General features: G+C 37.2%; 6 protein-coding genes across 12 annotated transcripts in view; 4 read left to right on the plus strand and 2 right to left on the minus strand.

Annotated features, from left to right (window-relative positions):
• LOC111497489 overlaps positions 1-3912 on the plus strand; it is a 6208-nt gene extending 2296 nt beyond the window's left edge. For 4 of the 6 annotated variants that reach the window (XM_023148332.1, XM_023148307.1, XM_023148316.1 and 1 more), the window contains 2 exons: positions 503-2471; positions 3024-3912. In XM_023148332.1, coding sequence (XP_023004100.1) covers positions 2023-2471; positions 3024-3666 — 1092 coding nt within the window. In that variant the 5' untranslated portion in view covers positions 503-2022 and the 3' untranslated portion in view covers positions 3667-3912. The remainder of the gene's footprint in view (positions 1-502; positions 2472-3023) is intronic. The other 2 variants (XM_023148341.1, XM_023148298.1) reach the window with 1 other exon arrangement.
• A 751-nt stretch (positions 3913-4663) lies between these two features.
• On the plus strand, positions 4664-10904 carry LOC111472086 (protein tesmin/TSO1-like CXC 5). 2 transcript variants are annotated; one of them, XR_002715332.1, is made up of 9 exons: positions 4664-5364; positions 6351-6455; positions 6795-6972; positions 7566-7925; positions 8227-8327; positions 8412-8506; positions 9574-9702; positions 9804-9978; positions 10397-10904. XR_002715332.1 is itself a non-coding variant. In XM_023117788.1 (9 exons), exons 2-9 carry the CDS (start codon positions 5087-5089, stop codon positions 10591-10593), a joined length of 1719 nt encoding a protein of 572 aa, XP_022973556.1. In that variant the 5' UTR covers positions 4666-4877; positions 4913-5086; the 3' UTR covers positions 10594-10904. The 2 variants fall into 2 exon arrangements, 1 of the variants encoding a protein (XP_022973556.1); XM_023117788.1 differs by having other exon boundaries at positions 4666-4877; positions 4913-5364; positions 9574-9978.
• A 378-nt stretch (positions 10905-11282) lies between these two features.
• LOC111465503 (proteinaceous RNase P 1, chloroplastic/mitochondrial-like) lies at positions 11283-15101 on the plus strand. The gene is made up of 7 exons (XM_023109911.1): positions 11283-12961; positions 13043-13132; positions 13202-13383; positions 13504-13624; positions 13949-14017; positions 14181-14316; positions 14677-15101. Exons 1-7 carry the CDS (start codon positions 11384-11386, stop codon positions 14736-14738), a joined length of 2238 nt encoding a protein of 745 aa, XP_022965679.1. The 5' UTR covers positions 11283-11383; the 3' UTR covers positions 14739-15101.
• Positions 15102-17085: 1984 nt separating this feature from the next.
• On the plus strand, positions 17086-20367 carry LOC111497022. The gene is made up of 3 exons (XM_023147634.1): positions 17086-19307; positions 19402-19546; positions 19763-20367. Exons 1-3 carry the CDS (start codon positions 17745-17747, stop codon positions 20365-20367), a joined length of 2313 nt encoding a protein of 770 aa, XP_023003402.1. The 5' UTR covers positions 17086-17744.
• A 978-nt stretch (positions 20368-21345) lies between these two features.
• On the minus strand, positions 21346-22081 carry LOC111471695 (dynein light chain 1, cytoplasmic-like). Its single transcript, XM_023117428.1, has 3 exons — positions 21976-22081; positions 21737-21880; positions 21346-21660 (listed from the first exon to the last, which is right to left on the minus strand). Exons 2-3 carry the CDS (start codon positions 21872-21874, stop codon positions 21517-21519), a joined length of 282 nt encoding a protein of 93 aa, XP_022973196.1. The 5' UTR covers positions 21875-21880; positions 21976-22081; the 3' UTR covers positions 21346-21516.
• LOC111471667 (chloroplast processing peptidase-like) overlaps positions 21346-23067 on the minus strand; it is a 12715-nt gene continuing 10993 nt past the window's right edge. The window contains exons 6-8 of the transcript XR_002715227.1: positions 21976-22112; positions 21737-21880; positions 21346-21660 (exon numbers count right to left, since the gene is read on the minus strand). The gene's annotated coding sequence lies outside the window, so the exon portion shown is untranslated. The remainder of the gene's footprint in view (positions 21661-21736; positions 21881-21975; positions 22113-23067) is intronic.

Below are 23067 nucleotides of genomic sequence, written 5' to 3' on the forward strand. Positions count from 1 at the left end.
TTTTTTTTTTTTTTTTTTTTTTTTTTTTTTTTTTTTTTTTTTTTTTTTTTTTTTTTTTTTGCAGGATGCTAGATAGTAGATATGTCACTTATTTTTTTACTTCAATTTTTTTTTCAATCTTGTTGGCTCTTTTGATATTTGAATGAGATTCAAGTATTTTTCTTAAATTCTAGCAATTTGCTTTGTAATCTTATACTACCTACTTTGTGTAAACTTAGTTCAATTTATTTAAAAGTATCAATTTGTGCATGTAATTTGACATTTTCTTTTTGATCTATCAAGTTCTAAGTCAGGATGCATTGATAGCTTAGGGTAAGCACTGCCATTCTTGGTTGTCATTTTGATCTTATAGAAAATGTTGTGATATTCTGGAGGAAATGGAGTTCATAACCTCTTTATTTCTTTTCTTTTATCCCCATTTTCTTTTGTATGTCGAGAATGTGGATCTACTTCCCCTTGTCAAAATTTTGTTCTGGGAATAAAACTTTCTATTCTCTTACAGCTTTGTGTTGCCGACTGCAAGAACTTAGATCTTGAGAAGGGCATTGAGTAAGTGCAGTCTCAGATCATGATCTCAGGAATTGCTCTTTTTTCCATGTTAAGACCATTTAATTTTGGGGGTAAAATTTGTGCAAGAAATTCTGGGTTGCTGAGTGGGGGGGCTATCATATCATCCGTCTGTCATTTTGGGATAGCATGGTGTTGGGCCTGGTTGGAGTAAGATGTGTTAAAATACCAATCATAATTGACTCATGGTGAGCGAGGGTTCTCTTAAGAAATTGAAGGTGATCAAATAACAAGCTAGAGACGTATTGGTCTGCCTGGTTGAGACTATTGGTATGAGCTCTAAATGAACTTACAGGTGCATTGACCAACGGTTAAGGGCTACCAGCTTTACTCTGGTATTTGACTCGTATGAAGTGGAGATGCCAATTTATGTCATGTGGTGGATTTTTTCACTGTCTAGATTTCCATCTGAGGGATGCAATTATTCTCGTGGAGAGACATTGATTGAGCTGTATTGGTGTATTAAGGGCCATCTGAATCATGTGTAGCAACTTCTTGATCTATTTGTCGGGTTCATAAAGGGTTGATTTGCAGGTGAAGTTTGGGATCTTCACATTTCATTTCGTACGACACCCTGCAAATTAGGGATTTGTTTCAACTAAATATATGGTAGTGTGAATGGGCATATCAATGGCACCCGGTGGATTAATAGTTGGATTAACTGGATTCCTTTCATCGTATGAACTCTTACATATTTTTTTTGTGGTCAATGACTGAAGATATCATTGGTCATTTCAAGAGGATATAGTTAAGCCCACTAGATTCTGCAGAAAATTATTCTAGCGGCATGCATGGAAATCCATTGGTATATTTCTGAAAGCCGTAGAGGAACGAACTATTGTGACCATGCAAGTAAGATTTGGAGTTTGATTTCTGAATTAACCAATGAGTAGGATGGGTGCCATTGTTTAATCTGGTTTTTGGATGCTTCAATTTGTGTGGATTTTTTAATGACGGTTTTTTTCCTGTGAGCTTTTCACTGTGGTCTTACTGAGCCTCCCAGGTGCAATTCAACTGAAGAATTCTGTATTTAAGCATGGGTTGATTATGCTGTGTGATTATTTTTGTACGTGTTGTTCATTTAAGATTGGGCTATGGGTGGATGTCCTTCCTCATTGCCAGGACATCACCACACTGATTTTTTTTTTTTTCTTCAAGACTTGTGCTTTTGGTCTCATTGCTGGGTTTGTGAAATTGGAAATAGATTACCTGTAGGCTATGATAACTCAAAATGTGGGTTTTACATGTACTAACACTGGACATGTGGAAAGAAGGACATGTGTACGTTGCAAGTTGCTATGGTTTTGCTATCTTATTTGCTTCTATTAAAGTTTCTGATGATATGGGTGGTAACGTTTTGAACCTATACGGGCAGTTATCATCAGAACTTTCTCTCTTGTCTGCATCTTTGCACCTTCTATTGCTCTGTCCACAGAGAGGAGATGCCAACAATGAATGGCAATGGTTGTCAATTTGTTTGGATGGTCCTTTTGCAGTTGTATCAGGGAAAATCTTTGGAGATATATGGATGTTGTACATCAAATAAGCTTCCTATACAATATGTTACTTTTCTTAATATCTTATAAATCCACTACCATCTTTATTTCAGGATATAGAATACATGCAGGTTCAGCTTCTCCAACACGTCATCGGGATGATCAACGGTATGTTTCTGATTTTGATCGTTCTGGTGATCTCATGCGGGGCCGTGAATTTGGAGGCAGGAGCGATCATGGTAGATATCGGGAGACTTCACCCCATTACAGTCGAAGAATAAGTGGTGGCAGGCCATATGGGAGAGGTTTTGATAGTCCTGGACTTGCTCCTGGGCCATTTAGAGGTGAACGTAGTAATAATCCAAATGTGCGTCCTAGGGATGGGGATTGGTATTGCTCAGATCCTTTGTAAGTACTCACCTAACACCACAATTTGATATATATATATATATATGACAATGGATTTGCTTCTTTTATATACAGACGAACATTTGTTGATACCATGACATTACACCTTTTTCTCATATGAACGAGAAATTCATACATTGCACGGAATAGGATCCTTTTCTATTGATATGTCTTTTGGTTGGTTGAATTATTATTACTTTTTGTTTGGAGGAGTTGATGATTGTGTTTATTGTTTTTGAAAAATAGTTTTGAGGCTGCTTTTCTTGAAAGCATTTTTTTTCATATATATTGCTTTTATGGGTTTCAAAAAAGAAAAAACATATTACTTTATTTTATGTTGATCAGACTGAATGAAAAATGTCACGTCAGAAAAGCTCGTGTGTCCACCAAATCTTGTAAGTGAATGATAGTTTTTTCAATTTCTTGCCCATTTGGCATGTGGTCTGTACGAGGAATATTTTTATAATGCATAGCATGGTGTACTTTCTATCATTACATTGCTTCGTGGTGCATTTCTTTTTTCAAACCAGTTGTATTTTTATTCTTCATTAGATGTGACAACCTAAACTTTGGAAGACGAGAATTTTGTAACAAATGCAACAGACCCCGCACTGGAGCTGGTGGAAGACCTCGAAGAGGCCATGTTGGTGGTCCACCATCCCTGCATTCTCCTCCTAGACGCTTTACTGCCCACCCAATTGAACGTTCTCCTGGCAGGACTCCTAATGAATATAGGTCTCCTCCCCGTGCTTGGACCAGGGGTTGTTCCAGGGACATTGCAGCTGGTGGTCTGGCACCTCAGAGGTATGAAAACAGGTACTCCGACCTGCGGAGGGATCGGGTGGATTATCTAGAAGACAGCTTCAGAGGAAGGTCCAAGTTCGACAGGCCAATTCTTTCCGATTGGCCCCTTAGAGACCATGAAAGAGATGAGTTCATCCCCGAGAGGAAGGGATTTGAAAGAAGGCCACCATCCCCACCACTGCCGTTGCTTCCTCAGCGTGGCCGCTGGGCACGTGATGTGAGAGAGAGGAGCCGCTCCCCAATTAGAGATCCAATTAGATCTCCATTGAGAGTCTCGCTTCGGTCTCCACGCGGCCTTCCACCAAAAGACTTCCGTAGAGATGTGTTTGTCGAAAGGGAGCACATTTATAGGCGCGGCCTTGGACAAGAGCGCGATGGAGGTCCATTTTAGCGTTGAGAATTGAGCAGCACCCCGTAATCTGTGTTTAGAGCCTTGGAAAGAGGATGTTAAGAAGAGCCTGCTTAATTTTTTCCCGACAGGCCCTGTGTGTTGGAACCTGCTAATGGGGTCCTCTATCTTCTGCCTCCTATATTTCGTATTTCTTCTTATTATTATTGTATGGTGTAGTTAGTTGTTGACAGCCTTCAAAAATATTGAAGTAAATGGCTTGCATATATACTGTGTATCTTTGGTTTATTGGTTTCTGGGCAATGGTTTTGAAGCGTTATTATCTTCACATAAATCATTTTGGTCAGGGTGTAGTTTGGATTTTGCCACTTGGAGGGAGCCACCTCTATTTTGGTTCTTTTTCAATGATCGTGCAGTGTTTGTTAGACAACAGATAACACATTCTTACATGAACCTTGACGTTTATTAACTAATACGTTTCTACACGAGCCTCGACTTTATTTTTACTGAGAAATATTTTATCAAGGTCAATTACTTACATACCTTAATAATAAGGTTGTGAAATATTTATTTATTAATTTCCGGATTTCCACGAAATTCAAAATGAACCGGTTTAATTTATGTAATGGTGTAGGATTTGAAGTTGCCCTGGTGATGAGATTTAATCCTGACCGTCCATTCATTTGTTGTACATGTAGTCGAAAGTAGAGGATCTCCCATTAATATAGATTGTAGTAACAGAATCTTATTTGATTTCCCTCACTTTTTCACAAGATCCTTCAATCAAGCCTCTACACGTGTTCCGAATGTATTTTAACTGCATACGTGTCGTTCAACTAGTGGCAGATCCATAGGCACATGTTACTCTCGCTTGCATGGGAAAACATCTTGACTTTCGTTATCTGACGGTCAATGGCTGGAGCATTCTTCACTCTATGAATTTGCACCGTTAGATTAGCTGGTTAAACATTCGCCGTCTGATGGATCTCACTGGAGCAATCTCACCGTTCAATATTTGGAAAAGGTCGAAATTCAAAATCTCGCAAGGGAGAGAGACGAAGAACGTAAGCCTTCTTGCTCATCTTCTTCTTCTGTCCATTCGTGTACTGTATACAAAATCATTATTGTGTAGCCCTAGACGGCTCTTTCGAGTTCCCTTCTCTTCGGCTGTCTTCTAGTTATCGGAAGTCCTTGTGATTTTTCAGGTATTAGAGGCCAGCTTCAAAGTCGAAGTTTTTTCAGTCTCGAAATTGCATGTTTTTGTACACGATCTGTACCGCCGGTATTGGACTGGGATTCTTGCTTGAAATTCATAAGATTGAGTTGATTTCTAGATTTTGATTTGATGGTACCGAATTTGTGGATTGAGAAAGTTTTTTGAAAAGATTTGAAAATTTGTTGGTAGTGGTTTGGTTTGGCAGTTGGAATTTAAATGTAATGGTGGGAATTAGAGCATCCGGAGATGGACGATTTACCCCCGCCAAGTGCTCAAACTGGTAGTGAGGAACCGGATAGCGTGGTTGCATTTGATGTTACTGCTAAGAAACTAGCTAGACAGCTGGATTTTGCGGAGTTTGGTGGTGCAGTCTTACCAGAGCTCCCTCATTTTCAGTCTCAGTCTCGTTGTCACTCGGAGTCACCAGCCGTGATGGTGGTGCAGAGTCCGTCGCAGCCAAAGTCCCCTCAACATTTGATGGTTTTGCCCGTCGGAACACAATCGCCTCATCCTGTGGCTGCGAGGTCCACTTGAGATCTCTTGCTTGCTTTGGCGTATTCTTTGAGCTTTATCAAATATTTCTCTTTTTCTTTCTGATGGGGAAGGGAGGGTGGGATTTCGAAAATTTGTTTCCATTTTTATAAGTGATCTATACTAATAAATAAATTAGCTTCTGAGTGTGATATTTGATCAATTATGTCGTCCCAATTTCACTTTTTTAACTTCTAACTTGTTAGACTTAAATTCTGGATTCCTGAAATGTCGTTTACTCCAAAGTCCCCGCTCCCTCCCCTTCCCTCCGGAGTTAAAGTTGATTCATTTTATTTATTGGGTTATAATTTGTGCTTTTTGTCAGTGGTTCTTTTGTTGTTGCTTAGTTACATCGGCGGTTGTCACAATATATTTGGCCTCTTCGCTTCGTAGTTTTTGTCCCATTATGATAGTGTAGACAATGACAAAGTACTTCAACAAACAAAATCTTTTCTCTCCTCGCTGAAAGCCTGAAATTGGTTTTGAACTGATCAGATTAGTGAAACATTCTTTTGGGGAAGAGGTTAGTTTGGTGTTGCTTTCAGTGCAGGTGGAAAATTTCCTGTGCTCTTTCTTCTTCATCGCTTTGGTGTATCATTGATTTTTCACAATGTGTATAATTCTTTCTAGGAGTTTCTATGTATATATCTCTCATTAAGGAAATACTTTCACTCTCTGTATTTGTCCTCATTATTTTTTTATATCTTTCTGCCCACCCCCCTTTCTGATTAGGATGGAATTTGACTCTGTTTCTGCTTAAATATATTCTAGCACTTGTATTTAATGTGGATCAAGACTTGTAATTTCTCTTGTTAATGTAACTTCAATTTAAGTGTGTTCTTGAATTTTATCACTAGTAAATTTGAATTCAGTGCCTGCTCATGTTTTTAACTCATGTGTGCGTCTAAGTATGAATGAGAACTTGGGATAACTCTGTTAATTAATATGTGACTCAGTTTTTATTTATTCTTTTGACCAGAAAGCCAGATTTTCCAAAGTCACGATCAAGGTCTGTAGAAACAAAAGATGCTACTCCAAAGAAACAAAAACAGTGCAACTGTAAACACTCACGCTGCTTAAAGCTGTATGAACATGATCTATATGCTTTCACAAAGTTGCTTACCCCATGAGTTGACCTTTTTTTCTTAATGCTTTCTAGTTCTGTGTTGTCATATATCCAATGCCTTATTATGGTTGTTCTGATCAGTAGTTAGATATGCCTAACAGGCTTTGTAATCCTGTAATATTTATCAGTAGTTTCTGGATTTTGATTTCTCTTTGGAACTCTCATAATGGAGAATATAAGTGAAGTAACCTGATTTTGTGAATCTTTTGTATCTTTCTCCACAATTAATTTCTTGTATGAATATGCAACTGGTAGCCTTCAAATGTTCACCATACCTGAAACTAAATTAATGAACAGGTACTGTGAGTGCTTTGCCTCTGGAATATACTGTGATGGTTGCAATTGTGCAAATTGCTATAACAATGTCGAGAATGAAGTTTCTAGGAGAGAAGCAGTTGAAACTACTTTAGAACGTAATCCAAATGCATTCCGACCAAAGATAGCTAGCAGCCCGCATGGACCACGAGAAAGCAGGGTACGCATGTTGGTCTAAGTCTGAGTGTAATGGGCGCTTTTCATCATGGTTGTTTTGTATGTAAATAAATTTATTAACTGACTGAGGAATATTATGTATTTAGTTAATTTTATGCACTTTGCGATTCCTTTGAGAAACTTTTTTCCCCTTTTGTGTAATTAATTAGAAAATAACATTATACCATCTGAATGACGTCACATTAATATCTAGCATATGTTATTCTATTGTCCTGATGTAATTGAGGAATTAAGCAAATTTCTGGTTCTGGAGATGATCGGTTACCTAGTCTAGTAGAACTTAGAGCTATCGTCAGAGGTTCCAAGTTATTCGTGGGTGATAAGTTGATGTTGTGATTTCCACTTTTGCAACATTTCGAGGATAGTTTCAGTGGAAACATATTACATTTATATATTGCAAGGGCTTAGTTTTTGTCCGTGTTCTTTTTCCTCATTAAAACTAAAAATCTTTATTCTTATCATTTTTCACTTGGAATATGTGAATATAAAATTCAATGTTTTATCGTCACTGCTATATGATGTAGAGATTGACCATGTTTTATTTACAACGAAATTAACTATTTTGAGCACCTGTAGGATGAGATTGGAGAGGTTGTAATGCTGGGAAAGCACAACAAAGGATGCCATTGCAAGAAATCAAGTTGCTTAAAGAAGTATTGTGAGTGTTTTCAGGCCAATATTCTCTGCTCTGAAAACTGCAAGTGCATGGACTGTAAGAACTTTGAAGGAAGTGACGAGAGACAAGCACTTCTCCATGGTGACCATGTCAACAACATGGCTTATATTCAGCAGGCAGCAAATGCTGCAATAACTGGAGCTATTGGATCCTCTGGTTATGCTTGCCTTTCCACTTCAAAGAAAAGAAAAGGCTCAGAGCTTTGCTTTGGCCCTACAGGGAAGGATGCCCCCTTCAACGGCATAGCACAATTTCATCAGGTAGTAACTTCAAAAAGTACAAAAAATACAAATTTGATTTCTGAGAATAAAGTTCTTTCCCAAGTGCCAACATTTTAATGTGGAAAACTGTTAGTTTGTTCATTGTGTTACTATAAGATTCAAAATAAAGTCTTTGTGCTCTCATCATAATAATAAACTTTTTAGTGGTGCTAGGCTTCTCTGTTCTTAATTTAGATAGAAATCTTTTTTTGTTAGTAACAAAGTTGTGCATTTGAATGCTACATTTTAGTGAGTCAGGGCTCATGATCTAGACACTAACTTCATTTTGTGTGTTTATCAGGCTAATAATATGTTGTCTTCTGGCGCATCTACATCATCTCCCCTCCCTGTTGCTCATGTTGGCAGCCCTGCAGCACCGGAACCTTCAAAGTTTTCATTCAGGTATCAGTTGAGTGGCTTCTGAAATTTTTAGTAATGCAGTCTAACCTGCTTACTTATTGAACTAGACATGTACCATTCTTGAAGGTCCTTATTGGCAGACCTCATCCAGATGAACGACTTGAAGGAGCTTTGCTCAGTTTTAGTGGTGTTATCAAGCGAAGCTTCCAAGAATTTAGCAGGTAATGTGTTAAAACTTTCATCGTATTGCCAAGGATCTAAGATTTTGTCCAGGAAGTTACAGAGCTGTGTGCAAAATGATTGGATCAGCTGCGTTGTGAATATTTTACGCAATGAATATATGCCTACATACATCAATAAGCACTTTCTCTCTTGTCGTTCTGATCTGAGTTTCTATGGCCAATGAAGTGTTGGGGTTTAAGGTCATTCAATTATTGGTCTATCCAAATAGTGTTTGTGGTTTGTCTCAATACAAGAAGTGCATTAAATGTCCTTCGTCAAGTTCTTTCCTTCTATATATGGGTCAAGTGGGTCTTTAGGACAGAGGGCCATGAGGTATGGTAACTCTTAAATGGAGGCGCATTTCTTTAGCAAATATCTGCTTTAAGAATATAAATGCAGAAAAGAATCTATCAGACCTCGTAAATTAGCTTTTGGAGGTTAAGAAATAAAACACCGGTAAGGACGGACCTCCCAACAGCATGAACAAATAGTGTAGTCTGTTTCTCATGTCCTGGAAACATCTCAAGTTGATTAATCTTTATCCTCTTAGGTTAAGTTAAGTTAGATGCTAACTTTTTCTCTTTGAGAATCGGACAATGCTTGAATAGGAGAAAAAAGTGGCAACAAAGGAAAAGCTCGATGCTGCTTATGATTTTGACCGTTATCTTGCTACGTATCTGGTCTAAGTTTTGGCAACTAGGATACTCCTGGAACCTTAATAAACTAGCATTAATTGAACTCCATAAACGACACAAAACTAAGAATACGTATTGAGACTTAAAAAACATCTTACATCTCTTCGCTGATAATCATCCCCTTCCGAACTTCCCGCAGCAAATGTGCCAAGTTTTCTGTATGTAAGAGACTTTTCAAATTATGTTGTATTTCTCTTTCTCAAGGTATCAAATCTCACTTGGTTTTCTGAATCCATAATTTCCGTCAAAGCGGAATAAGTTTTAAGATCTAACCAATTGTAACATATTTCAGCGCTTGGTTTGTTTATCATAAACTTAGAACTTAAAAGGTGTTGACCACCCAAATGAGAATTCTTTATATATCTGTTCAGAACAAAGAATTGCTGTGAAGCAGATAAATGATTCACTACAGATTTCACGTGCTTCAACTGGAGATAGGTCACAGCTTCAGAAGACAGATGCGAAAGCCGCAGATGTTGAGTGTGAAAGTTTAAACCAAGGTGATAGAATTGTACATCATAATTCCAATTCAGATAGTTCGGACACGACAACGGCAAGGCCGATGTCCCCTGGAACTTTAGCTTTAATGTGTGATGAACAGGATACCATGTTCACGGGAGCTGCTCTAGCTCATGGGTTGGCAGGCCATGGTTGCAACACATCATCACATATGCTTGATAAGTCTGTATCAGAAGTCTACATAGAGCAGGAACGGATTGTTTTGACAAAGTTTCGAGATTGTCTTAATAAACTCATCACTCCTGGAGAGATAAAAGGTAAGCTTGGGTCATTTTGCTTGATAAGCTATTAATATAACCGTGTAGAAGGCAAGACTCAAAGGAATTATTGAAATTGAACTATATCTGCGGTAACATTCAACATTTAGGGCTGATACTGATCTCTTGAAGAATTATTCTAGCATATTACTGAATCTGCCAGAAAAATCTAAAAGTTTATCCTTAAGTCTTTTGTTTGTAGTTGTTCTTCATTTTCTCTTGAATTTAACTAGTAAGATGTAGTGAGCATGGGAGTTGAATTTGACATATCCCAATATAATCCAACTCATACTATAGCTAGTTTCTTTTGAGTTTTTGTTAATTTCTTATGTGATGTTTCGATAGATCAAATAGTAATGTTTATATTATTTGTTTCCAATAAATGAACTAACTATGCTCTTGAATATGGACATTGTAGAAACAAATTCAGTAGAAGCGAGGAATGAAAATCACAGCAAGAATTTCACCTCAAACAGTGGATACCGACAGAGAATTATTAGCAATGGGGTCATAAAAAATGTCGCTCTCTCGGCACCCAGAATACCACTGATCGATGCTGCAGCTCATCATACTAGTAATAAAATTCTAACCCTACCTGAAAATGGGAAAGAGTAAACCACAAATTGGCAGAGAAGTACAGAAAAAGCCCAGGAAAGCAACTGGTGTGTTGCTCCATCTCTGTAGTGACAGTCCAGTATTCATTCAGGATTTTGCTTCCTGAAACTGGTCTGTTCTAGTCAGTTGGTGGCCTCATTTTACTCTTTATCTTATTCGTTTTTATATCACCATTAGAATTCGAGGCGAATTTTGAGTTTCAACCGTAGATAGAAATCTTTTAATTGCTAATCTTTGTACCAGATAAATAAGAGAACAATAATTCATCCCATTTGATGATCAATGAAATAAAAGATTTGCTTCATTATGCATTTTTACTTCTAATGAAATATTTTGTAATTGTCAATTGAAAAAATTGTTCGATAAGGGTCAAAGTTTGGATCGATACTCGTAATAGAGTTATTGATACACACTAGAATGAGATTGATGGAGTATAAATTATGAAGTTGTGGAGCTCTTCAAAACTTTAGAATACAAAATTTCAAGTCAGAAAATTAATCTTTTCTTTTTCTTGAGAATAATCTTTTAAATATCTTCAAAAAAATTCATGAATAAAGAAAATAATAAAATAGAATCAAAGAAACTTGGAATTACACTAATGTATTTCAAATTTGGTCCAACTCCCACGTCCAAATCTTAATAATTTTTACTTTCACCTAAAATCTTTATATTATACGTTTAGATTTGATAGATATTATGCCACGCAGACCGTTCTCTATCCGGGCGGGAGGATTATTGATGACAAGGCCAGCTTATCATCGTCTTCGAATATGGAACCATCTCAGTATCCATGGTAGGGTGCTGCAAAAGCCCAAAAATGGCCTCCTCTTCCTTCATTTCCACACAGCAATACCTATCTTCCTGTAAGTTCTCATCAACTCTCATCGCTTTCAATTGTTCTTGTTTTTCACGCTTTCCCAGTTTCTTTCCTCCCAAACACACACTTCGTTTAGTTATAGGAGATAGATTTGTGGGAGAAACTTCAACTACTACCAGAGACCGTAAACCTTCGAAGAACCTTTCGTTTTCGATAACCCAGAAGCTAAGTAAAAATGGGTCTCGTCGTTTAGGGTCTGGAAATGAAACACTGGTTAAGAAATCTGTGGAAGACCTTGTTAATTTAGAGGTGGAGGAGAAAAATGGGAAAAGGGTTGAGAGGGATAAAAACGTTAGGAATAGCTCTGGTTCTGCTAATGGAATTAAAACGGGTTCTGGGATTTCTAATATCAAGTCTATAAGTGACAATAGTTCACTGAAAGTTTCTGGTGGTTCAAGGAATGGTGAGAAGGTTAAAGAAAAGAGCATGCGGAAACAGGTGGTAGAGGAGAGGGATAAATTGTCTAAAGGGAGTAATGAAATCCCATTTAGAGCTAACTTGGATATGTGCTCCAAGATGGGGGATTTCATGGGGGCAATTAAATTGTATGAATGGACTCAAAGAGAAGGAATTAAGCTGGAGCAATATCATTATGCTGTCATGATGTATCTTTGTTCCTCAGCGGCTTTAGGTGTTATTCAACCCGCTAAAAGTGGTCGTGGTAACCGAACTTTGAATTCATTAACTTTGTCTGAGGTGGGTTCTTATGAAAATCCCATTACACTTGGTGAAAAGCATGACAATAAGGAGAATATAGTTCAATCTACAAATATTCTGGAAGATGAAGATTTAAAAAGATATGCCCTCAAGAAGGGATTCGAGATCTATGAGAAAATGCGTGCTGAAAATATCCCGATGAACGAAGCAACATTGACATCTGTGGCTCGAATGGCAATGTCTGTGGGCGATGGTGATATGGCGTTTGATATAGTGAAGCAGATGAAGCCATTAGGACTTAATCCAAGATTGCGCTCTTATGGCCCTGCGCTTTCTACTTTCTGCAATAAAGGGGAGATAGATAAAGCATTTTCAGTTGAGAAGCACATGTTGGAGCATGGTGTCTATCCGGAAGAGCCCGAGTTGGCAGCGCTTTTAAGAGTAAGTATAAACGCAAGTAACGCCGAAAAGGTGTACTATTTGTTGCATAAATTAAGAACAAGTGTAAGACAAGTCTCAACCTCTACTGCAGATCTTATTACTACCTGGTTCAAGAGCAAAGATGCAACAAGAGTGGGAAAAGTAAAACTGGATAAAGTGAAAATAAGGCAAGCTATAGAAAATGGCGGTGGAGGTTGGCATGGATTGGGATGGTTGGGAAGAGGAAAATGGAATGTTTCATCTACAAATGTTGGAAAGGATGGCATTTGTAAAGCCTGTGGGGAAAAATTGGTAACAATTGATCTTGATCCTATTGAAACTGAGAATTTTGCTGAATCTGTTGCAGCCATAGCTACAAAAAGAGAGAAAAATTCAAGTTTTCAGAAATTTCAAGTATGAGAAATCCTTTGTGTATTGTTATTCATTATCTCAATGCTTTAAAAGTTATATTGAAGTGATTTTTCCTTCCTGCAGAAATGGCTTGAACATTATGGACCATTTGAAGCAGTGATAGATGCTGCTAATGTTGGCCTGTTTATGGAAAGAAACTTCACACCATCTAGAGTAAGTGTGCTAATTATTTGAACACTTGTTTTTGTTCTTGTGGAGTCTCATTTCTGGCCATTTCTTCAGGTCAATTTAATTGCCAATGGAATACGGCAGAAGCTTTCTTCAAAGAAGTGGCCTCTGATTGTATTGCATCACAGGCGAATCACTGGACGTAAGATGAATGAAGCAGTCAATAGAACATTGATTGAGAAGTGGAAAAATGGAAATGCACTATATGCAACGCCTACTGGATCAAATGATGATTGGTGAGAACAATTCCTCAATTATGATATCTGCACTATACGCATTAACATTTGAAATCTTTTCTTTCAAAGATGATTAGAAGTGTGTATGGAGCATTTTTTTTTAACTTCCCTGTTCTTCAGGTACTGGTTGTATGCAGCAATCAAATTCAAATGCTTGCTTGTGACGAACGATGAGATGCGAGACCATACGTTCCAACTTCTTGGAAATGATTTCTTCCCTAGATGGAAAGAAAGGCATCAAGTGAGTAAAGAAAGGCTTTTGTGAGATCCCACGTCAGTTTGGGAGGAGAATGAAACATTTTTTTATAAGAATGTGGAAACCTTTCCCTAGCAGACACGTTTTAAAAACCTTGAGGGGAAGCCCGAAAGGGAAAATCCAAATGGGACAATATTTGTTAGCGGTGGGCTTGAGCCGTTACACTTTTCTTCAAACTTATTTTCATGTCCAATGCTTCCCATTTCCCTACCTGAGTAAATTGAATTGTTTTCTATTTTTCCAAATATTTGGCACAAGTTGTTCTAAATGATGGCTAATATAGATGTTCTCTTGGTTTCTTATTGACAGGTGCGTTTTAGTTTCTCTGCTACTGGTCCAGTGTTTCACATTCCTCCACCCTGTTCTGTCGTAATTCAGGTCCAAATCTAGTACAATAAGTTATAATCATAGACGTACTCTGGTCTCTGTTTGACTAGTAACACATGAAATACGATGACTTGACTCGATAATGCATATCTTTTGTCACGAGCTCGAGATTGAATGTTTTAACCATACATTTCATGTTATAACTTGTTAACAGGAATCAGAAAAAGGCCATTGGCATGTTCCCATTGCATCAGAGCATAGTTACGAAGAAGATAGAGAATGGCTATGTATTACAAGAGGGAAATCACAATTACACATGACGAGACAAGAGGATCCGCTCAAAATTAAAGGTACTAAATAGTTCCATCAACCAGTAACTCCTCCGTTGAGTAAGCATGTTAGGAATCACAACCCTCCCCACAATGGTATAAATAGTCCATTTTGAGCATAAGCTCTCATGGCTTTGCTTTTGGTTTCCTCAAAAAGCCTCGTACTAATGGAGATCGCGTTCCTCACTTATAAACCCATGATCTTTTTTTTAATTAGCCAGTGTGGGATTACTCCTCTCAATAATCCTCAACCGCCCTCCCTCTGTTCAGGGTAAATTGGTCTTGTTGTTTGTCGGTTCACATTAAGTATATATAATTCCTCTTTCAAATCTTGACTATGTTTTTTGTTAGTCTGATCTGCATATCATCACCATTGAACAGAAACGCCGAATCAAAAGAATGAGTCAGAGCCGAACAAGCACAGCCAAAGCCTGCCTACCTAAGGATTCTTCTTCTCAGCGATGGAAATTTGGAAACTCAAGCCGAAGTCAAAATCTAGAAACAACCCTCGAGCCAAGTCTGCACGAAGAATTTTTCACAGAAAAATTACAAAAGTCTCCACCAAGTATTTTCTGCAGCTGTTTTCATGAACAAATGCAACTTGCTATTAGAAATAGAGGCCGCAGAAAAGCTTGGTGGCCGCACCATTGACTTCCAAATATGGAAAATAAATAAATCTTCCATGGTTGGCTACCACACCAAAATTTCCCTTTTCTTTTGGATCTTAGTGTTGTATCTGTAACTCGGATATTCTTCACTTGCATATCAATGAGTAGTGAAGAGAAAGGAACGAAGGTTGATCATAAGTAAAGTGGCCAGGAGAATACAAGTTAACGAAACCAAGTCATAGAATAGCTTCTTGAAATGGTAAAATGCGTTCATTGTGTTCATATTCGTGTAGAGAGCTTTCAACGGTTGTTTACAATCTTAAAAAGAAAAAGGGGCAGAGACGGTGTCAATCAGCCATTGTATATAATTTGATCGTGTTCGAGTAGAGAGATTTATGTAATGATATTCTTCTTTCTGCATGGATTTGTACAGCAATATTACCAGCCGGTGATGGAGCTTCAGGGTGAGAGTTTTGGTCCGATGAAAAGGTCCAATATGAGATTTCACATTGGTTGGAGAGAGGAACTAAACATTATTTATAAGTGTGTAGAAATCAAATTGTAAGGCGGACGGTGTTACGTAACAGGTCAAAGTGGACAATATCTACTAGCGGTGGTCTTGAGCTGTTACAAATGGTATCAGAGCCAAGCACTAACGCTGGGCTCCCAAGGAGTATGAATTGTGAGATCCCTCATTAGTTTGAGAGGGGAACGAAGCATTCTTTATAAGGGTGTAGAAATTTCTCTCTAACAGAAGCGTTTTAAAATTGTAAAGCTGATGACGATACATAACGGGCCAAAACATATAATATCTACCAGCGGTGATCTTGGATTGTTACATCCAAATGCTACCCTTTATTTCCAGCAACATATTTAATTGTGATCTTGAATGAATTTGTAAGACTTATGAAAACTTCCCTTTTTGCCCGAGTTTTATTGCTTTGGCTTTGTTCTTTTGCAGGCTTCTCATCAGAAACCCTATCTTTACAAGTTGACGAAAAAGAAGTAAAGTTTTATCACGAGACGTCTTTCTTTGATACTAAATTGAAAATGTCACTGTATAAGTCACGTATATATACATATATAATATGACTAAGATTGGGGCTAAGATATTGTATTTGTTTTTTTCTCAATGAGTCCTAAATATCTCACTATATGCCATTATTTAATACCGCATTTGAGATATAAATGAAAAAAAAATGACCATTTTTGTCGCTTTGTCCACGTAAGAAATTGAATTCTCCAAATATTTAACTCCTATCAAAGCTATGATCTCAATTTACTATTAATTTTGTCTCTATCTATGAACTCTTAAAATCTTTAATAGATCTCTAAATTTTTTTAAAAAAAATAAAATAAAATTTTAAATTTTTTAATTTTACACGTATATTAAATATAAAATCTTGACATATTAGCATAGTTATGCATAGGTATGTTAAATATAAAATGGAAGGAATATGATTCTATAGAATATATAACTATGGTAAAAAATTTAAAAATTTATAGAACACTTTTACTCGAAGAAACTATTAAACATTTGATAAAATTTTAAATAAAATATTAAATATTTATATACTTTTTTTTATAATGACAAATGAGAATTGGAAGGCTCCTGTCTTTTTCCATAAACAATAATAAAAGACCACGGCCGTATTAGTTCATTAAAGAAAGGAAAACAATCCCACATTAAATAATAACTATAAACGATCCGAATCATGGCCTGTTTGTAGAAATCCAATGAATCGCCCAGAAGAATTATTTGGGAAAGGCATCACCTTTATTATTTATTTAGTAATAATAAGCTTTGAAGAAACTATTCTGTTACCACATTTACATTTTTATAAGTAAGAGTAAAGTAATTGAAATAGCAAGCAATATTACATTACAACTCATCTCTGTTCGCTGCATTTAAATTTCTGTCTTCTGGGTTCATATCAGGAAACATGTTTTAGAAGCATCCCATTAAATTATACATCCAATACAGAGAGAGTTCGATTCATACATCTCACTTGTTTTGTCCTGTTTCATACACTGTTTCAAAGTTCATGCCTTTCAAAATCACAGCTCCATGAAATATAATTGTAGCTTTCGTGGCCTGCCATTGGATTTGGCCTTCCTCTTCCATGCTTTTGTTCTTTTTAAAACCGAGCTGCTCCATTGATGTTTTAGCACTCTGCAGAGACCAAGTGTGTCCCATTTATGACAACTATGATCTTTCAACGATTTTGCTGTTCTGTACAAAAAGAAAAAAAAAAAAAAAAAAATCCCATTTGATTGAAATTAAATATGAGCTCCAAATCTTAGACTCTCTCTCTCTCCTTTCGATCTTTTTGGCTCTGCTTTGAAGCTTACTGTTAAGCTGCCACGAAGTCAATGCACCGACTGCTCTGTTTCCCTTTCGTTTAGTACTCTGTAACTTTCACATGGGACTGCCAATTCTCTGCAAATTTTGTGTCTTTTCTCTCTGATACCTGTCTTGGCCCTCCTTCTTCGCCTCTTTCTCTTCTGGGTTTGGTAAGTTTTTTCTGTTTTCGACTCTTTTCTCAGTCAATTTTGCTCCTTTGGTTATGGTTTACAAGAGATGGGAAATAGTTTTGTAGAATAGGGTTGAGTTGTTCAAGAAGCTTTAGAGGAAGATCAAGGAAGGTAGCTGTGTATTTGGATGAGTTTTTTTATATGGACTGTCAAAATCTGATTGAGTTGTTCACGTTGTTTGTTTTGGGTCTTCTGATGAATTGTTTTGCTTTGTTTTCATTGGAAACACAGCCGTCCGAGCATTAGCTTGTGGAAGGGTTCTTCGTCTTATAAGGGAAATGATCTGGGGCTGAGGGGAGTTTGAAAATGCCTCTGGACGGTGCAAAATCAGTGGTTTACAGATCCTTTATCACTTGTGATGATCCAAAAGGGGTGGTTGATTGCAATATAATCAAGATATCCAAAGTGAATTCCCAGAAGCTGGAAGAAAAGATTAAGACTCATAGGACAAGTAGAAATCAAAAAAGAGTTTTGATATCTCAGGGAGAGCAAGAGGAGGTGATCTCTAAAGAAATGAGAGAGAGAATTCATGGCCGATCCTCTCTTCCATTCATGGAGATCCTCTCTTCTAAGGGGGTGAGATCTGAGAGTAAATCCAAGGAGATTTCTAAGGATATGTTGGAAGGAACTTCAAGTTTAAGAGAATCGCTGATTGTTCTGGCCAGGTTGCAAGAAGCTTCCAACAAGTTGGTTCGGTTAAAGATGAAGTATCAAAGAAGTTTTTCTTGTCATCTTGAAGATGAAAGCTCTCCACTTGAGGTTAAAAAATCTAAGCTTTCTAGACATGGTTCTTCCAGACATGGCGTTGATGAGGTTAAGAAGGTGATCAGAGACAGCCTAGTGAAGCGAGATGTGACTAATGACGTTAAGATTAGTGAAAAGTCTTGTTTTCGAGATATGAATTCGGACTCGGGATCGGAAATTCCATCGACTAGCTCCAGCCAATCCTCAATGGTTAATGATGGAGTCAAATGTTGTCATGTTTCAACACTTGCACAGAAGAATTTGGAACGTAATAACCTGATTGCTAAGCTTATGGGGCTTGAAGAAATTTCATCAAGATCAGTGCAAACTACTCCAAAGAAAGAGTTCGAATTTGATAAGATCTTTGGATACAGAACATCGCCAAGGTCCAAATCTGTCGTCGACAAGGAGGATCCTGAAAAGAGAACCTTGAGAGAAATACTTGAAAAAGTGCCCTTCAACAGGCTTACAGACAGTAATTCTAATAAAGATAATAAGGGTTCAAAACAAAGGTCGAAAGACGTACCGCCTATTGTGTTGATAAAACCCAAGCCTCTTCCTCCTAATGAATTGGAGGAACACCAAACACATGCCTCTCTAAAAGAGGAAGCTTTCAACCAAAAACCTATGCTAAGAAGATCGAAAAAGAAAGAACTTCGGCCATTCAATGATTCTGCAGATTTCCATGAAGGAGTCTTGATTTCAGATAAATTGCAAAGAAAGCAAGAGGCAGAAGGGATTTCACTCAAACCGATTACTCAAGAAGGAATAATGCCTAGGAAATTAAGAATATGTGTTGTTGATGCAAAGAAGAAGGCTGCAGAGAAGTTGGAAACATCTAGTCCAATGCATGATATGCCTCATGAGAAGGAGCCAAGTGACAAGAACAATCTTACATCAACCAGAAAACTGGTAGAAAAAGAATTTGCAGAAGAAAAAGTAGTATCAAAACCACAGCATGAAGAAAAAGCAACCTCCACTAATCCAAGGAAGAATAAAACTCATAAACAACGTGGCTCGATTCCAGATTCTATGTCGGGACGAGCAGTGAGAGCAATATCTAATGATCGTAACTGTCAGAAAAAGGAGGAAGCAGTGCTTGCTTGTTCAGAAGTTAATTCACTTGTAAGTTCTTTTTGGTTTATGAAACTCCTTTTTTTCATCAGTATCCATTATTCTTGCCTTGTAAAGAGAGACTGATACAGTGTTTATCTTGCAGACCCACAGAGTTGAAGCCAAGAAAGATGATGAGAGTTCTGATACAAATGAAAGTGCTGACATTCCAACAAACCAAATCAAAGTTACCCTTATGGATTTAATTACTATGGAGAGCGAAACTGAAGAATGTGATACCAAAATTATAGGTAAGTTGTCCTTCACAGTTCACAAACAAGATTAGTTGCAATATCTACAGTTATTGATCATTAGCATAGAACAAGTACTTGTGCATTGTCTAATATATCTTCATCCAAGAGAGATTCTAAGTGAGATAGAATAACTTAGCCTTCCAAGTAGAACAAGTACTTGTGCATTGTCTAAATGTTTATGATTTATACTTAGTTTTCTCCTAAATCTTGTAGAATGCTGCAAGGAAAGCCCAATCTCTCTCTCGCCATCGAGCCCCAAACTCGAGATCGACACAAGAGTAACAGAAGTTATCGACCCCTACAGTCATACTGAAAAAGAGATCGAAAGCTTTGGTCAAGGAACTAATCTGAAAGCATTGCTTTTGAGAAGTTCCTCATTACTATGTCATGCAGGGGAGCTTTTTGATCTCAATCTAAATGGTAGAACAATGTTGCAAGCAGCATCTCGCTGCAACGATCCCGACAGCCCCAATACAAAGCCATTCATAGATTGTGCAATCGAACTCATTGAACATAAAAGCCAAGTAGCCAATTCTCTATTACTAGGATATAGTAGCAATACAAAGACACAAATTTCCATAGAAAAACTGGTCGAGGAAGTGTGCAACAACATCGACACGCTAACGAGTTACCACGAGAATCTTCATGTAGATACTCTAGCAACAGTGTTAGAGAGAGATCTATACTGCAAAAAGCTGATGAATGGAACATGGGGTTTTGGTTGGAAGAATGGATTTTCCAGAAGTGAAAGTGAAGAGATTGTAAATGACACAGAGAAGCTGATATTGAATGAACTTATTGACGAGTTCTTCAAATGACATCAGAAAACTGTATCATCTGTGCTTAATTTCTGGTTTGTATATACAAAAAGACGTCAATTACTGATACCCAAAATCCCTTTCATCTTCTAAAATTTGGCGTAGTAATGAGATGGGGATTTCTTGGAATGTATTTGGCGAGTAGTCTGAATCAGGTGGCGATGGAGAATGTTTGTAAGCATATGGGGAAGGCGATCAGCAAATTGGTCGTTTAGCTTGCGATTGTCATCATTTCTAGAGATGCTTTTTGGAAAAGAAAATTGAAGATTCAATAATGGCAATTGATTGAAATCATTCATTTTGAGATTGAAAGAATACAAAAGGTTTACATACCGAAAGTGACCCAACGATGCGACGTCTGGCAGAATAACAGGATTCCTAATTTTCAATCCAACGCGTTGGAGACGGCGGACCTTTGTCGTCGTTGTAGACAAGCAATAAGAACAAATGCTTTTTCTTTCTCTTTCAAATTCAATTATACGGAAGATGTAAATTCAAAAATTATGACTAATTCCAATTTCCAATTTTTTTGCTTCTCATTATTATATTTTAACCAAATAAATTATATTTATTAAAATAACAATTAAAATACATAATTAAATTATAAATTAGGTCTCTTTTCAAGGAAAAAAAAAATATGTTATAGAGATTAATTATAATATTTAGAATGACTAAATTTTTAGTAATTTGTAATTTTCCTTATTATTATATAAAAAATTTATTTATTTATTATTATTTTGTAAATCAAAACGCTATCAATTTGGATGACTCTGGGCTCGCGAGGACATTTTCCAACTTCATTACACGACGTCGTCAAATTGTAGAATAGCTTCCTAAAACGACGCCGTTTCGAAGTTTTAAAAATAATAATAATAATAAAAATCTGAAGTCCAATATATAATAAAATAAAGAATTAAAGATAGTATTTATAAGTTTAATAAAAAAAAAAAAAGGAAAATCATAACAATTCGTGAAACATATTACAAGTAGAAGGAGATGAAGTAGGAAGAAAGAAAGTGAATGGCGAAACATAATTGATACACATACATGGTTGGTTCCATGAGATTTAGAGGGAGGAGGGGAAAGGACGAGGGTGCCCCTGAAGATGAAAGCATTTGTGGTGCTTTGAAATGGTAAGTTTGGAAATAATTAGTTGGAAGCAGCTTTAAAGATGAGAAAATTGAGAGTTTCAAGAGAAAAATAGATGAAGGTCCCCTTTGAATGAGTGAAGAAGCAGCCGAAATTGGAACCCACCACACATTGCCACCCACTCCCATAGCTCCGATCAAATTCCTAATTAATTTAATTTTCATAATATCATACCCAAAAAAAAAAGAAAATTAAAATTAAAATTAAAAGGAAATTACACCTTCTTGATATGGGCAGCAAGAGAGAGGCAATCGGAGACGTCGAAGAGATCGAGGGCGTGAGATGCAGAGGCCTTGGCGTGAATCTGCATCTTCTCCGACATGTCGGTTTGTTTGACGGTGGCTTTCCCTTCCAACATGATCTTCTATATTATCAGAACGACACAGGACGAGGCGAAAAAGAGAGGATTAGAATGGAATTTATTCCATATACTAACGTATATATATAGGTAACACAAACCTCTTTTTCTTTCTCCCTTTTATCTCACCGCTTCCACTTCCAATGACTTAGTCCAACCTCACTGCTCTTTTGCGTATGGAATACCTCCAACCTTTTTATATTTATCTTTCAAATTTGGGACCTAATGGGAACTATAATCAAAACGGTTGTCCTGGATAATATTCAAGAGCTTCTCCATTTCTTAAATAGCGTTAACTTGAATAATTGAAGCAGGGGGCGCCTCACGGTCACGCCTCAAGCCGGCCTTGCGTGGCGCTTGTGTAATTGGCGGTTAATCGGACTGTGACAATCGACCCATTTTAAAACCCCATCGATAATAGCCCAATGGGAAACCCCGAAGCTACTTTTACATGGGCTGGTGAAGGACCCATTTAAATTAAATTTCAAATTATTATGTGTTTTTTTTGTACCCAAATTTATTTGATTTTTCCACACACTTATCTTACATTCAAATTTGTATTGCCGATATTAGGGTTCATCCACTACTAATTATTATTGTCCAAGGAAGTCGTTGACTGTGGTCGTTTAAGAAGTTTCTAGAATGCCATCATTTAAGTGTTATTGCTCGAATCAACTGCCACACTTGTTGTTTAGAGTGGTTGCCTATTATGATTAGCGAATGCAATTGGCTATTGCCTCAAATATAGAACTGTGACGTCCCGCATTGGTTGGAGATGAGAACAAACCACCATTTATAATATAAGGGCGTGGAAACTTTCTCCTAATAGACGCGTTTTAAAGCCTTGAGGGGAAGCTCAAAGAGAATAATATCTGCTAGCGGTAGATCTGGGGCGTTACAAATGGTATCAGAGCCAGACACCGAACAATGTGTCAACCTTCTCGCTGTTCTCCAAAAGGGTAGACACGAGACGGTGTGAGCTGGGCCCCAAAGGGATAGATTTGGGGCGATCTCACATCGATTGGAGGTAAGAAACAATGTCAGCGTCGGCTTCGAAAGGAAAGCCTACAAGAACTCATTATAAATTAAAAATTTTAATTCACCAAAAAAAAAAATAAATAACAAAATTTAAAATTCTAGATGTCAAGGCAATTTTTTTTTTTTTTTTTTTTTTTTTTTTTTTTTTTTTTTTT

Source organism: Cucurbita maxima, unplaced genomic scaffold, assembly GCF_002738345.1.
Source record: "Cucurbita maxima cultivar Rimu unplaced genomic scaffold, Cmax_1.0 Cma_Scf00002, whole genome shotgun sequence".
Lineage (NCBI taxonomy): Eukaryota > Viridiplantae > Streptophyta > Magnoliopsida > Cucurbitales > Cucurbitaceae > Cucurbita > Cucurbita maxima.

Excerpts from the sequence above, each read along its gene's own strand:
- LOC111472086 (XM_023117788.1), top strand. The coding sequence starts at position 5,087 with ATGGACGATTTACCCCCGCCAAGTGCTCAAACTGGTAGTGAGGAACCG. Across the intron at positions 6,456-6,794 it reads CACTCACGCTGCTTAAAGCT|GTACTGTGAGTGCTTTGCCT; the intron begins GTATGAACATGA and ends ATTAATGAACAG. Across the intron at positions 9,979-10,396 it reads CACTCCTGGAGAGATAAAAG|AAACAAATTCAGTAGAAGCG; the intron begins GTAAGCTTGGGT and ends TGGACATTGTAG.
- LOC111497022 (XM_023147634.1), top strand. The coding sequence starts at position 17,745 with ATGCCTCTGGACGGTGCAAAATCAGTGGTTTACAGATCCTTTATCACT. Across the intron at positions 19,308-19,401 it reads GTTCAGAAGTTAATTCACTT|ACCCACAGAGTTGAAGCCAA; the intron begins GTAAGTTCTTTT and ends TTTATCTTGCAG. Across the intron at positions 19,547-19,762 it reads ATGTGATACCAAAATTATAG|AATGCTGCAAGGAAAGCCCA; the intron begins GTAAGTTGTCCT and ends TAAATCTTGTAG.
- LOC111465503 (XM_023109911.1), top strand. The coding sequence starts at position 11,384 with ATGGTAGGGTGCTGCAAAAGCCCAAAAATGGCCTCCTCTTCCTTCATT. Across the intron at positions 13,625-13,948 it reads GATGGAAAGAAAGGCATCAA|GTGCGTTTTAGTTTCTCTGC; the intron begins GTGAGTAAAGAA and ends TCTTATTGACAG. Across the intron at positions 14,018-14,180 it reads CCTGTTCTGTCGTAATTCAG|GAATCAGAAAAAGGCCATTG; the intron begins GTCCAAATCTAG and ends ACTTGTTAACAG.
- LOC111471695 (XM_023117428.1), bottom strand. The coding sequence starts at position 21,874 with ATGTTGGAAGGGAAAGCCACCGTCAAACAAACCGACATGTCGGAGAAG. Across the intron at positions 21,661-21,736 it reads TTGCTGCCCATATCAAGAAG|GAATTTGATCGGAGCTATGG; the intron begins GTGTAATTTCCT and ends TAAATTAATTAG.